The sequence below is a fragment of the Ursus maritimus genome, unplaced genomic scaffold (assembly GCF_017311325.1).
Source record: "Ursus maritimus isolate PB19 unplaced genomic scaffold, ASM1731132v1 scaffold_22, whole genome shotgun sequence".
In the NCBI taxonomy this organism is placed as follows: domain Eukaryota; kingdom Metazoa; phylum Chordata; class Mammalia; order Carnivora; family Ursidae; genus Ursus; species Ursus maritimus.
Window position 1 is genome coordinate 44637221 of NW_024424675.1, and position 15086 is coordinate 44652306.

The 15086-nt window shown below is 34.3% G+C and overlaps 1 protein-coding gene across 1 annotated transcript in view; it reads right to left on the reverse strand.

The window, feature by feature from the left end:
* SYCP2 (synaptonemal complex protein 2) overlaps positions 1–15086 on the reverse strand; it is a 79307-nt gene that overhangs the window by 3394 nt on the left and 60827 nt on the right. The window contains exons 26-38 of the mRNA XM_040638540.1: positions 14894–14930; positions 12631–12701; positions 12488–12545; positions 11977–12032; positions 11499–11556; positions 10816–10984; positions 8831–8868; positions 8168–8338; positions 6586–6784; positions 5198–5397; positions 1263–1353; positions 867–1022; positions 200–327 (exon numbers count right to left, since the gene is read on the reverse strand). Coding sequence (XP_040494474.1) covers positions 200–327; positions 867–1022; positions 1263–1353; positions 5198–5397; positions 6586–6784; positions 8168–8338; positions 8831–8868; positions 10816–10984; positions 11499–11556; positions 11977–12032; positions 12488–12545; positions 12631–12701; positions 14894–14930 — 1432 coding nt within the window. The remainder of the gene's footprint in view (positions 1–199; positions 328–866; positions 1023–1262; positions 1354–5197; positions 5398–6585; positions 6785–8167; positions 8339–8830; positions 8869–10815; positions 10985–11498; positions 11557–11976; positions 12033–12487; positions 12546–12630; positions 12702–14893; positions 14931–15086) is intronic.

A 15086-nucleotide genomic window follows, 5' to 3' on the forward strand; every position in this document is an offset into this window, starting at 1 on the left:
AAGAATATGGGTAACACACAGATTTTCGAAGAGAAACCTGGCTCCTAAGACGACTCACTCCACTTTTCACCAGTCCGTGAGGACTAAGAGAGTTAATAAATGGGTGTTTTGTTGCCAAGAGACAACGCAGCTGCTAGTCTCATAGAAAGCTAGTATCTTATTATTGGGATAAATCATAATTTAAAGAACGGTAACTCACGTGAAACTTCCTCCTGAATTCCGTGTTGAGGCTCTCACACATCACCCCTAGCCCCGAGATCTCACTTTCCCAGCTCTCCCCACGGATAGAAAAGTCATGTATTGATAATGGAGATACACTTCCAGACACTAAAAAATGAAGACACTCAGGTTAAGTTTAAAATATGCATTATTACAAATTTAGTCTGAAACTAAACTTCATGAAGTTTAGAAGTCTCATGAAGCTGAGAACAAAATCTTATTTTCAGATTCTATGTGTGATCTAAGAATTATGTCATAAAAGGTAGAACTCCTATTTTTCAATTTAAAAATATTTTGATTTCTAAAAAATCCTCTTGGCAATGGTAACATTGGGATGGAACATTTTTGGACTCATCATTTTTTTAAATATTTCCATGTTAACAACCAAATATTTAGTGACACACAGATCTGTCCGTAAATTTGTAAAGTTTGTGGTAATCAATAATAGAATTACAAAGGAGATTTATAAGTACAGACCCTGACTACCATATTTTTCACATAAAGTGAACTTTGTGATAAAGCATCATCCTTATTAGACTTATCCAGAGTTCTCTTTACAGAGGGGATTTTTTTTGTGGATCACTCAAGATCTAAGAAACCACCTTCCACAATAATTGCATTCTGACAAAGGCATTTGATCTACTTACCTTTGTAAGTGTGATGATCTCTGTCTTCGGTTTTAGGTAGTTTTTTGGGAAGCAAGTACACTCTCCCTCTCTCCTCCTCTTCCAAGTCTATTTCATCAGCATTACTTAGATTGTCCTCTATGTACATTCGTTTGCGATTAAGATGCTGTGTGGGGCCTTAGGTACAGTTAAAAAACAGGGCTACAATCGATTAAAAATACCTAATAATTTTCTTGCTTTTATAAAAAAAAGCCTTTTGGTTATTCATTTTTAGGCAACTGTGCATTAAGTTCTATTTTCCATTTGACATTAACTAGATCGAATAAATGTTATGACTTAAACTATAATTCCTTTACATGAAATTTCACAGTAGTACTTCATTAATACTGTTTTTAAAGCAGTGCTAGGACTACAAACCTGACATGTGAGTAGAGTCACAAGGCATGTCACACCATATTTGCTCTCTTCCTTCACTAGACAGGGAAAGTGGAGATGCGGAATGACTTCCCTAAAATAGAAAGTGGAAACAAAACTATCTGAAAAAGAAATGGACCAAATTTGCAATTTACTTGCTTTAGGGTTTGAGAAAGATGGTCAAAGGCGAAGCCAAGAGAGCTTACAGAATTTGTTTATACCCCTTCCTCTGTATCTCTAACACAACCTCACATTAATGAAAATTCCTACATTCGTCTCAATCTTAAATTACAGCAATAGTTTTCAGCTGGCTTTTTCAACTACTCTTCTGCTTTTCAATTCTTTCTTAGAAGTCTAAACTCTTTGAACCTACATTTCAGCCACACCTTTTTCATCTAACCTGGTGTTTTCCTGTTTCAGTACACAAGTTTCTCCATGCCAGTCAAATGAGTCATTTTCCTATTCCATGAAAACGCATGCCCACTCCAGTCGCCTGCCTTTACTTACGAGGTGGGTCGGCAGATCCAGACCAAGCAGAAAAGGAACAGGAGCCTATCTACTGAGGTGGAGGGTTGAGCCCTCGCCAAGCTGTACAATTTTGCCTTACCGTTGTTTTACAGGTAATTACAATATTTTTAATGATGGATTGATGGACTGCTATAGTGGCACAAAGCTCAACCAAATTTCTATTTAATCATGAAAACAGAAAGTCCCAGTTATAACTGTGTAAGTCAGTGGTTCAGCAGCTATATCCTCACTATTTAAGACCTTACAACTTCTCATTTAAAAATTTCAAATTTTTTCAGATTTTCAGTAACAGTTAAAATAAAATAATTATTAAAGGCCAGTAATCTGGTTCTTGTAAGAACAATCTTAGTTTAAGTTGGATGGATACTACCCTTTAAACATCTATTTTGTATTTTGTATAGGATTTTCATTATTGTTTGCAAATTCAACTTTCATCAACTTTTTTTCTGAACTATGAACGCTTACATCTGAGTAGCTGTTCCAGTTGTGTGTATCTTGTGTAAGTACCACAGAATTTATATTTTTTCTATTCACAACAGTATTAATTGGAGTATGCCTGGGCTATGAATGAACAAGACATATGCAAGCCTAAAGGAAATTAGAAAATTATTTAAAGCTAAAACAACAATATGAAACCAAAGCTACTTATGTTTTGAGGGAATAATTCATTTGCTGCTAAAATTCAACACCCATTCACAATTAAAGGGGAAAAAATCCTTAGACAACTAAAACATTAATTTTATAAAAGTATCCACCAAAAACTACAGAATAAGCACGCCTATTAGTATGGTATCTAGTTAACATTGCCCCCAAGGTCATCATCACTTTAACAATAAAAAAAAAAAACTAAAGTATAAGAACTGGAATGGAAAAATGCAAAAATTATCATGAGTAACTGTCTATATTCAAAATCCAAGAGGCCCTAGGCAGGCCCTATGACAGAATTAGTCAAGGTAGTTGGAGATATAAAAATCAATAGTGTTTCTATACAAAAGCAAAAAATTAACCCCCAAAATTTAGGTTTTTTAATACAGCAAAAAGAAAATCCATAAAACACAGGAATTAATCTATTTTCTTTGTGGAAGATTTGGCATAATTTTGTTGGAAATAACACCAAAATGTAGAGAGAAAAATATGTGGACAAGAAAGCTCAGTATCAATATTGGGAAATGGCAATTCCCTTAGACAAACTGCAAAATTTACATGAATGAGTAGAGGGCCAAGAGTGTGTACAAGAATGAGAGGGGTGTGGGGTGGTGAAGCACCCTGTAAAGCTCTACTGCTGACAGCCATGTGGCCTCAGCACAAAGAGAGCCCACCTCACAGTCGCCGGCCCAGGCACCCTCCTCCCCGCTGTTGCCAGGGGTTGTGCCCAGATGAACACGGCAAATGATGGAGACAGGAGGGTACCTCATGCATGACGCTGCTCTACTTCACCACCCACGTGCAAAGAGAAATCCGAGAAAGATTGATCCTAAAAGTTAAAAGGAATCAAAACTAACATTTTTACCAGAAAAATGTTGTGTTTGTTGAACACAAAGACTGGTAAATTTCATTTTTTTTTTTTTTTGTCATATGGAAGTTTTTTATTTAAGTGAAAACATACTGGAAAAAGAATGTTTGCATTGTACATAACCAATACAGAATTAATATCTAGAATATTTTAAGAACTCCTACGAATTTATAAGAAAAATGAGACAATGCAATTAAAAAATTAGAAAAAACAGGCAATTCACAAACCGGCCAAAAAACACGAACTACTGATGCTGTTAATCAGTAAAACGCAGACTGAAGTTACTCACTACACTTACAGATTGGCAAAAAGAGAACCATCTGGTCAGCCGGTTGAAACTGTAGAGAAATGGGCACTATCACATTGCAGTGTCGGAGAGCGCAAGCTGTCAGAGCTATTTACATAGCAAATTTCTGATATCTAGAGTCAACAGTTAATGGGAAACAAAGGGCAAGTATGTGACAGTTAAAATTCCAACTAGCACCGAGTAGCATAAAAAAAGTGGGCAGGGGATTATCTAGGTTTTGAGATTTGCAAGATGGAATACTGAGGGGCTAAAGGATTCAGGGAAACCAAGGATGGTAGAGAAATATTGACAAAGGATGGTGGGATGATGAGCTAGTAGGAAACTGGTGTTCAAACTATGGTTTGTAGAAATTGAGAGTCTTGCAAAGGTGCCTTGGGGGTTACTGGGGAGGGAGGCCGAGTACGCTGGGGTGCAGACCTCCTGTCTGCTTTAAATAGTGCAGCTCCATTTTTATCTTTTTGACACATTGGTGCTTTCACGAGAGATTTTGTTAGAAAAATGTGCTCTGTGAAGACTACTGGCTAAACAGAATAAAAAGACCTTAAAACCCTGTAGGAATAAAAACATTCAGTTTGAAATTGTAGGACAGAAGTTTGGTTTTATCAGAGGTTTTAGATCGTGGCTGTAGGTGTACTGAACTCTCATTAATTAATTCCATCTCCATATACAGAGGTTAGCACATTATCAAGAGAATAATATATTTGGGTATTTACTATGTATCGGGTAGTAATGCTTGTACAATCAGACCAATTTTTCACAGCCCCACTGTGTAGATGAGAAAACTGAGGTGCAGAGGGATTCATTAACTTGTAAAATGTTACACAGCAAAGAGGAGAGCCAGAATTTTAAATGCGAATCTGACTCAAAACTCTTTCTGCTATACCCAGTTATAGTAAGCTATATTATCTTGGTAGTCAGTTCTGTAACTTTATTACTGCTTTAAAATTCTCCAATTTAAGCCATTTATACAACCCAAACCAAAAAAAAAAGGGGGGGGAGTGGAGGTGGGGTGGGGTTTGTAAACTGGTACCAAAGTATCCACAACTTAAAACTATTCCTTGTAGGCATGACAGTTTTAGCTACCCTCCCTCACTTTGACCGTAATTGGTTCCTATCTTTAATGTCTTTTTACAACCCTTGTGAACATAACTACGTATTAAGAAGAAATGGTACATATAACAATATACAAAAGAGGAAGAATAATTTTTCATGTATTGTTAAATTTGTTACTTTTCATATTCACTCGTGAACTATGTGATTTGGATGTGCAGACTAGTAGTGCCTCCGTGAACTATGTGATTTGGATGTGTAGACTAGTAGTGCCTCTGTGGGAGTGATCTTTCCTATCACGATACTCCTAACAGCACTTCGTGCTTCCCACACCACTACATCCTTCCTCCTGTACAGCTACTTACTAGTCTAGAAGTTTCACGGAGGCTATTTTACTTATCAGTAGGTTATTCTTCTCCCGCAGACCAAGACCAGAACCCTACGTTAGGTGGATAAGCAATGTATATTTAAGATTAGTGGCAAATGATTTACCCCCTTCAGATACACCTGATAAAGGAAAAAAATAATGTATATTCTTACCAAGAAGGATCGTGGAATTGGTGAGCAACTTTCTCTTGCACATAAACTTTTGTCACTGTCTTTAAGTGACTTTTTTGGGCCTCCAACTCCATATTTACTGCTTAAGGATTCAGGTGATGAAATTTTTGGAGACGGTGATAGAGATTTTGTTATACGGTCATAATCCTGAGTAAAATCCCTTTCTCTTATCTTCTCTATACCTGTATTGCCGCACAAAACACAAAACAGGTGGCAGCTATTATCACTGGTGTCTGCTTCAGAGTACGATTACATCCTAAGAACATAATGATCAATCAAATCCTCAAATCTTACCTATATTTAAAAAGATAAATGTTTAATAAATCAAGACCAAATTTTTAAGACTCTGAAAATATTATAGAAAATATTGTAGCTCAATTTAAAATGTAATCATAAGAACTTTCAAAAGTTCAAACAGAATATGATACGAGCTGCTCTGTGATGATCAACCTAAGTATTATCTTGAGTATTTTGACATCATAGCCAATACAGTCACATAGTAAAATCACAGGATTTTCTGGTTGGAGATGGCTTATCTAAATCCTTCATACATAGATGAGGAAATTCACAGCCAAAATAAGTCTTAGTATAAATGAATTCTCAGTTTTCAGGCCGAATAAGGGCATGTACATCTGTCTTCTAGTATGTGGTTATCTGACATTACAGTGGTCCTGAGCACTATGAAAATATTCTAGAAAAGAACAAAATAGCTACTCTGGAGGAAGTATATGTTAACTTTTTAAATCCTGAATTTTAACAGAAAAGATGGGATACTTGGAAATGCTTTAAAATATCCTTAAAAGTAACTGAAAAATATAAAAAGTACAAACTTATAGTTTCTATGCTGGAGAAGTGTGGGGTGTGTGTGTGTGTGTGTGTGTGCACTGTGGCTCCAAAGAATATGAATTTTGTCAGTTATTTTTAAATAAAAGCAAACCTCACATCATGAAGATAATCCATTATGGGTCCACAGAATGACCATGGGATTCCTTGGAGACTTTTGTCAATGAAATGTAAAAAAGAAAAGCAGAAATCCCCATCATTATTTTCATGTTATTAAATATATTTGGGGATTAAAAGCCTAAAAGCTTATTCAGCTTTCACATTATAATTTATAAATATACATTAAATATTTTCCATATTGAAGCATTTGATCTTTAACTTCATATCATGAAAGACTTGAGTGTCACAGGGACGCGGTCCTGATGTCTGCTTCACAAAGTTACCAGCATTAACTAGTTCAAAAAACAAAGTTTTGACTACCTATAATTTTGAAGGGCATATTTAAGATTAATCTTCAAACTGTATTTTCACACAATTAGTCATTATAGAAACTTATTGAATATTAAGAGAAAAAAAATGATACTGACATCTCATTACTTCTATAGACGGTGGGCTCCCAGATAAGGATATGGGAGATAAACCAAGGCTATTATCTCTTATAGCATCTTTTAGGAGAGTTGGATTTTTCCATTCTTTTGATATACCCTTCTGTGTTTCAGCAGAGAAGGTGTTCTGTTGTTTCTTCGGCAGCTTCGTGGTTTTGCTTCTGGAATGGATATTCTCCTCCTAAATGTATTGACAACTATCAAATCATACTTGAATACAAATAATTTATACTTGGATACAAATTATGCTGAAATACTAAATACCTTCTATTACTATTTACAGGCACAACAGTGGTCTCAACATGAGTAGTGAAGGACTTTCTAATATATCAGGAGGCATATGACAAATTCACAAGAAAATATAATACATGCACTATAATAGCATAAGAAATACAAAAAAAATGCTGTAAGGAGAAAATTATATTCCGTTTGGGGAAACCAGAAAGAGTTCCTGGATTTCATGGTAGCTGACATGCTTGGGAGTTGTAAAAGAAGATGGTGAGGGAAGACCTACTAAGGGCAGGCCAGGCCAGACCTACTAAGGCTTCCTGACAGAGCAGAGGAAGCGGAGAAGCACAGGTCTCACTGGGTACACGTGCTGTCGAAGTGAGCATGTCCCAGGTCCCGCTTGGGAGTCACAGGTTTTTCCATCTGTTTCAGCTCTGGGTATATACCAGGGAACAGGAGAAATGAGCTTGCAGAGGTAAACTGATACACTGAATATTTCACTATATGGAGATTTTCAGGATTTTTCTTTGAAGAGGGAGAAGAGGAGAGGTGGCTTGGGAAGACTTAGCCAGCTATATGTATAGTAAATTAAAGTAAGAAGTGATAGAAAATGTGGAGATAAATTATAGTCCTTAAAGTCTTCCAAGTAAAGGCTAGCAAGGTTATAAACAAGGGGGAGGTGGAAGTTTACCGATGTGAAATCAGAACAGTGTCATGGTCAGAGACCTACCTTTAGTGCCAGACTCTCCGGGTTCACACCCTTGTTTTACCACCTCCTCCTACCTGTGTGACCTTAGGCAAGTTCCTTTATCTCTCTGAGCCTCAACTTCTCATTTGTAAAATGAGATGTCAATAAGACTACTAGTCACCTATCATTCTTAAGAGATTTTAAGAAGTTAAAGTACTTTGTTAAAAAAGCTTTCAAGCAGAGATGGCTAGGGATACAGCTGTAACATTAGAAGACAGAAACCAGGGATGGACACAGGTGGGCAGTGTACGGAAAGAACCTCAGGTCCATTAAGGAGAAAGATTCACAGCTTCCCAACAGTCTGCACTTTTCTGAAGTAAAATTTTGGAAAAATCAAGCATTTTTCTAATTCAAAGATATTTTCTTCAAATTATCATTTTCCTGGTGTCAAACATCTGTTTTATAACACTAATGCTAACTTATCACAAATTTACATATTGCCTAAGATCAATTTTCAGTCTTTAAAATTTCTCATATAGAAGGTCACATCTTAAAATGTGATACATGACATTTTCGCAAAAATATATTCTATATTTAGTATTTTCACAGGCTTTTCAGAAATTTTTAATCTGAATTTTATCTATTTACCTTTACTAGCAATTTCTCTTTAAACGAATGTGAAAATTCTTGTTCACTCTCTGATTCTGAATTTGAGAGATCTTTATAATTTTTTTTGGTTTTTGCTGCTCTTCGTGGAAGTCTGGTTCTCCCATCTGGAACGGTCTCCTCTACCTTTTTGGTGATGTTTTTGTTGGGTGTCTTTAGGAGAAAAATTTCTGAATTATTAGATCAATATCTGAGATATAAGAAATATAAGGTATTTGCTAGAAAGTTGGCACTGTAACAAGAAATGCATAAAATATTTGTAGGAATAAAAAGATTCCTGATTAACATTTTTAAATGATGGGATTTTATCTTCCCGCCCAAATATCTTTTCTATTGCCTTTTTATCCCTGTCATTAAAGCTCTGAGAGGCCTGGTATATATTACCTAACTTACATAAAAAAGAGAGAGGAAAAAAGAGAAGCAGAGATATCAAAATTTCCTATAACCACAGAATAAAATAGACCTAAAACAGGACAACATGATCCAAAAAGGCAGAAGTATGAGGATGCATGCAAAGGCTAGAGCAATTATGGAAAAACGAGTAACAATAAGGATAAAATTATGGGATGAAAAAATGAATTTTTTTACATGACAGAAGAAAAATAATTTTACAGTGATGTTTGAACACAAACTTCTTGGCTTTACCACTTTAGATCTTGGTTGTCCCCTTTCTAAAGATGGTTCTGCAATTCAAGAAAATACATTTTTCAAATAGATAAGAACTGGCATTAAAATTTATTAGAATATTTTTTCATAGAAGTTAAAGTCATAACAAGAATATATCTTTAAACTCATTCAAAAATTTAAATTTCAAGATGATTTGAAGTAAAATTGACATTGATAACTTTATAGTGTTTGGTAGAATATGAATTACCAATTTCCTTTCTCCTAAAATGTGTAAACATGCAAGAGAATACGTAACATAAGTTATAAAGTGAACACCTATGTACATCTACCATTCAAGAGCTGGATTATAAATAACGATGTATCTATTTATGTGTATTCTCTATGATGTTCAATATCCCATCTGCCAAAAGGGAATATTTTCATTACCCTGAATTGTTTCTCATTCACTTGGGTGTTAAAAAAGAAAGTTTTACTTCACAGATATGTATCCCTAAACAATACAGTGAGCTTTATAAGACAGTATCATCTCATATGTAATATTCTATGATTTGCTTTATTTTTCACCGTTGTTTCTAAGATTCATCCACATTACTGAGAGTAGCTTGTTTCTATTCCCTTTCTTGCCTTTCAGGCACAATCAACTTTCTAAATATTCTTTGGAGCCTAAGAAATGGGATTATCCAAGCCAGGAAGCAATGAAGTTTGGGAGAAAGGTTTTCCAATCCTGGCAATAAGCCAGCTCCTACATACTGACTTGTAGTCATTCAGCCATTAAACAAAACAATTCACTCAGAAGTTCAATTTTAGAAGTATTTACTGATGACTGTATTCTAACCTTGAATGGTCTCCTCAAGATCTCTGATCATTTACTCTATGTTACAAATGACTGTAAACTCCCTGAGAGAATGTGAATCTTATGTTTGTTTCCCCTTGGCTTAGAACTCACTGCTTCGAAGTCCAGACACGTGACCAGATGCAGTTACGTCTTTCAACATCTTCCCACAAGTCTGATCTGTGTTCCAACTACCCCAATACTGCACTCCCTGCACTAGTATGTGATGCTGTCTTTCAGACTTGACTTGTCTCTTTTATAGATGATAATACTGATGCTTCTCTTCCTCATGTATATGATAGGCCTCACCTGTTTTCAAGATTCAGCCTCATTTATGAACACATGCCAAACTTCATTTCTATATTTCTATTTTTACTTCTATTTAAGCCATCACACGCTCCCCCCGACACATGCACAGAGGTTTCTACTGGCTAGTTTTATCCTGACATAAAAGCTGATTCCCTTAAAATACATATCAATTTAAAAGTTCAGAGTTATGCGGTCTTCTTTTAAAAATGGAATATATGAAATCTTTGTGTTTTAGTAAACAATCCAGGAAAATGGTCATTATGTCTAGCTGAAAACCCATACCTCAAACTCTTATCCAGCTACTTCAAGAAAGTCACTAGACAAAGCAGAAGCCATATGCTGGAAAGATATTCTGTGGAAGATTTTAGGCAAAAATATTTCTGCAAGAAAATTGTTTACCTTACAATATATCTTTATATGAATTCTATGTGAATTCCTAAAAAGTATATGTGTTGGCTGTGACAGGAAATGGGATGTCCAAGATCTGATTTTTGCTTAAAGTGTTGCTTTCATGAGTACTTAATAATACATCATTCACAATTGCTAAATAACTGAATAACAGGCCATGAATAGATAAATGATGAGAATATGCATGAACCAAAGGATATGAAAATCATATTTTGTGTCTCTAAGATCCCAGTAAAAAAAGTAATTTATATATAATCATATTACTAAAAACAATAAAACAAAAAACAAAACCACTGTTGTGTTGTGGTGCATTTGCTCTTCGTTTCCATTCACAAGGCTATGTAGTTATAAACACTAACTACATATAAAAATATACTTATTAACCAACAAAGCATTTCATTTAGTTGAAATGGTAAAATCATTTGCAACATTTCTCTAAAAAGTGATTTCTTACTTGATTTCCCACTTTTAGGTTTCTTCATGTTTTTATTTCTGCTATAGTCTATTAGCTGTGGTTTTGATTTTGGTTCCTTTAGCCAGCTAACATCAGTCTTGCTGTCATCACATCTGTATTCTGTGTCAGTATCACTAAAGAGATTTTTCTTTTTAGGATTTGTTACAATCTATTAAAAAAAAAAAAGAATCCTTGTAATAGATGAAGAAATATGTCTCATTATATGCTATGCAAGGTAAGTTAAGCCAAAAAGAAAAAACAAACCCCAAAAACAAAAAACAAAAACAAACAAACAAAACACAACAACCCCAAGCAACAGAAAAACTAACTTCTTAATTTTTTGGCATACTAATCTACCTGGCATTAAGGAAAACATATCTAGAAAGTCACTCAGAAATTCAAAGACTCAGATTCATATTTTGTTGTTATTAAAAACAGCTTACTCCCACAGAAACATAAGCCAACGTCATCAAAGAAAGTAACTAAATCTGTCATATCTTCTATTACTAGATGGTTACAAACAGCTCAGAGACCATGCCAAAGTCATAGTGGGCACATGGATAATCTCACAGAGGGGAAAAAAAATCCAAGTAATTTTGTTTTCTAGATCTGTGATCATCTTTGGCATTGGAAAATTGTTTCTAAAATACTGCTGTTAATAGACACATTAAGATATAACTTACTCTTTTATCTTTTGTTTTGAGAGAAGTTTCAAGTTCATCATGATTCCTTAAACCTATCCTTGAACAAAAATATGCAGTAATTTTAATTAAAGTTAAGTATTTGTTCTCTTAAAGTAACATACATGGACAGTTAGAACTGGGTTTTCAGCCTTATTCTTTTACTAATTCACTATATAATTTTGGCCAAGTTGCTTATGCTCTCTGACCTCAGTTAATTGTAAGAATAACAAGGTCAGATGAAAGGACTAAGTCCTTTCAGCTTTATCATCTAAGAGACACAACTAATATTAAACGTACATAGAATCTGCATATTAATTTTAGAAACAAAGGCTGAAATATTAGAAATATAATGGGGGTAATCATGTCAGTTCTTCTCATATGTTAAAAACTCTCAGACAAACGGGGGGAAATACTGAAGAAAAAAAAATTGAGAAGTTTATTTTAATTTGATCCATCTGATTATAATAAAAGCACCTACAATTTTATTGAATTATCCACACAGGCTTCTGTAGCTGTAGCTTGAAATTCCTGGATCTATAGTGTGAATAAACATTAAAAATTTTTTCTCAGTGTTGAAATAAGATAAACAAAAATTTAAAAAGTAAACATATAAAATTACTTGCTATCATAAGATGCATCAATTAAATTGTTTACTAAAATATTTTTATATTTAAGAAAGCTAATACTAGAAAATATACTAAAAACAAAATAAATAGGAGTAATTATTTTAAAATTTCTTGTATCAAAAAAGAAACTGATTTTCTTGATGTAGTAGTGTGAGTCCCCCCACACCCCAATTACCCATTTTTCTCTACTTTAGTTCACAGGATTTGAAAGGAAACCAAATATACCTAAGTTGGTGCCAAATAAATTTTAAAATATTTTAAAGCATATCTCCAAGAGAATGGAAACCAAAAAACACACACTGTAATAACTATATGGTGAATACAAAATAAATACTAAATACAAAATACTGGTTTATAGCTTACTCCAAGTTTTATAATAGGCTCATCAGCTCCATTCAAATTAAAATTGTAAACATCATTCCTATAAAAATGAAGAGAGATATTAACTCCATTATATAATTTTCTTCAAATATGAATAAAACTAAGATTTATGAAAAATTACTTACAATGGGCATTCAGAAGTAACATTAACAAAAGTAGTCTTCAGTTGTCTATAACTTTTTTTCTGAACCTTTTCCTAAATACAAAAGAAGTTTATATAACATTCAAACTTGTACATTAGTATACTTGGTAAACAAACAACATATGCAATTATATTTTCATGTATTTTCTACTTGTTTCTATTGATGTTTTACATCTGTAAACATTTCCTTAATGTAAACTGAATAAAAGTATTAAACATCCACACCTATAAAAATTTTGAAGACTTTACTAAGAACATAATTGAGAGTACTGTAAATTAAATATAAAATGTAAGATCCTTACATCTTTATTGTACATAGGTAAATGCTATCCTACAAGCTGAACCTTAGTGATTTTAGAGTCCCAAAACAAGCATGCTTCTTTTTTTCCCCAGACTCATTTGCTTTAAAGTCTTAGATAGAAAAACTTTGGGAGAGACTAAGGTTTATGTACAATCACTATTAATATCACTAAATGATTGATTACTGAACAGAAATACTCTGAAGTCTAATTCAGTAAGTTTGAAATATTAAAACTATTCATTTTAGTTGTTATTCATATTAAATTTTATTATGTATTTTGGCTTTTATATATAATTATCTGTATTATTTCAAAAAGTTTATCCGTTAATATATTACTCCTCTGATCACTTATCTCAGTTATTCTTTCCAATAGAATTTTTACCACCATTTACATACATCTGTTCATCTATTGTGTGCTAGCATGTGCTAGGTATTACAGAAGACACAAAAAATAAGCCAAATTATTAAAAAGGATTCAAAAGGGAGCAAAAGTGTTATACAGGATACAAAGATGATTCTAAACAGACATGTGCTAATAGAAGACACAGGAGAGAGAAAAAGAACTGCAACAGTGAGTAAAATATCAAAAAATGGTACAAAGAAATCGGTGTGTAGATTAAGAATTCTTGCCCATTTGGATTTTGAGTCAGGAGACCTTGGAAGTTTTTAAAAAGAAGGCAGACTCTGAAGTAAGACTCACAAGGAGTAGTAAAGTTCTGACGACCAGAAAAGAGCGAGAGAACACACTGACTCAGTTCAAAGTTTTTTCTGCAGAGGGGAAGAAAAAGAATAAACACTTGGGAAAGACACTTCAGGGAATCTCAATTTCTTCTGCTTCAGCTAGAGGAGACATGCATATGGAGCTAATACTAGGAAATAAAGACGGACTTTTCAAAGGGACTAGGAAGCCAGCGAGAGTCTCCACTTAGTAAGCAACAGGACCAAAGAAGGAATTTGAACAACAGAATGGCATGACTGAAGCTGTGTGCTTTAAAAAGAAAAAAGCTCCTACTGAATAGAATGACGGGTTGGCAAGAGAAATACTACGGACAAAAAGAATTACATAAAGGATATTGCAATAATCCAGGGACTAGAAGGTAGAACTCAAACTAGGAAAAAGGAGTTGCATAGGCAGCAGAGGGGAGAATTAAGAGGAATGTACAGAAGGTGAACCTCATTTAGGTGGGCACATGCTGTGGTGAGCACTGGGTGTTATACAGAACTGATGAATCACTGAACACTACATCAAAAACTAATGATATACCATACAGCAGCTAACTGAACATAACACAAAAAGAGAGAGAGAGAGGGGCGCCTGGGTGGCACAGCGGTTAAGCATCTGCCTTCGGCTCAGGGCGTGATCCCGGCGTTATGGGATGGAGCCCCACGTCAGGCTCCTCTGCTGTGAACCTGCTTCTTCCTCTCCCACTCCCCCTGCTTGTGTTCCCTCTCTTGCTGGCTGTCTCTATCTGTGTCGAATAAATAAATAAAATCTTTAAAAAAAAAAAAGAGAGAGAGAGAAACAAAAATAGAAATTATGAGGAATAAATCAAAGATAATTGGTATTTTAAGCCTGAATAGTAATTTTTTTTAACAAAAAACAGAGACTTAAGAAGGATTTTATTGTCAGAAGAGATGGGATTAGCTAGGAAAAAAGAAAAGCAACAAAAAAAACCCAAAACGAAGATAAAGATTTATTGAATCAGGTACCAGAAAATGAAAAGATCACACTCACATATGGAAAAGAAACATTGTTTTTGAAAAGCAGAACAGAAAGAGGACTATTTTGAGTAGTTGCCGCTAAACTTGTCCTCTGTTTAATCCTTTTATGAACATGCTGAAAACACTAATTCCATCCTATACTGTGACTGTATTTTATGTTTACAGTCAAATATCGTATAGAGTTTGACTATACATTTGGTGTAGTTAAATAAATGAAACCTACCTTACTGAGCTGTAGATCAGATTTGTTTGAAAAACCACTGTAAGAAAGGTTTTACCAAAATTAAAAAAGCAATTCAGTATCAGAATGTTCTTCATCAAAGCCGTTTTATATAAGGTAAAACATTTGGGTCACATTCAATATGCTATGTAAGGAACTGGAATGTGACAGCACTAGCCTGATATTTTTGCAACTT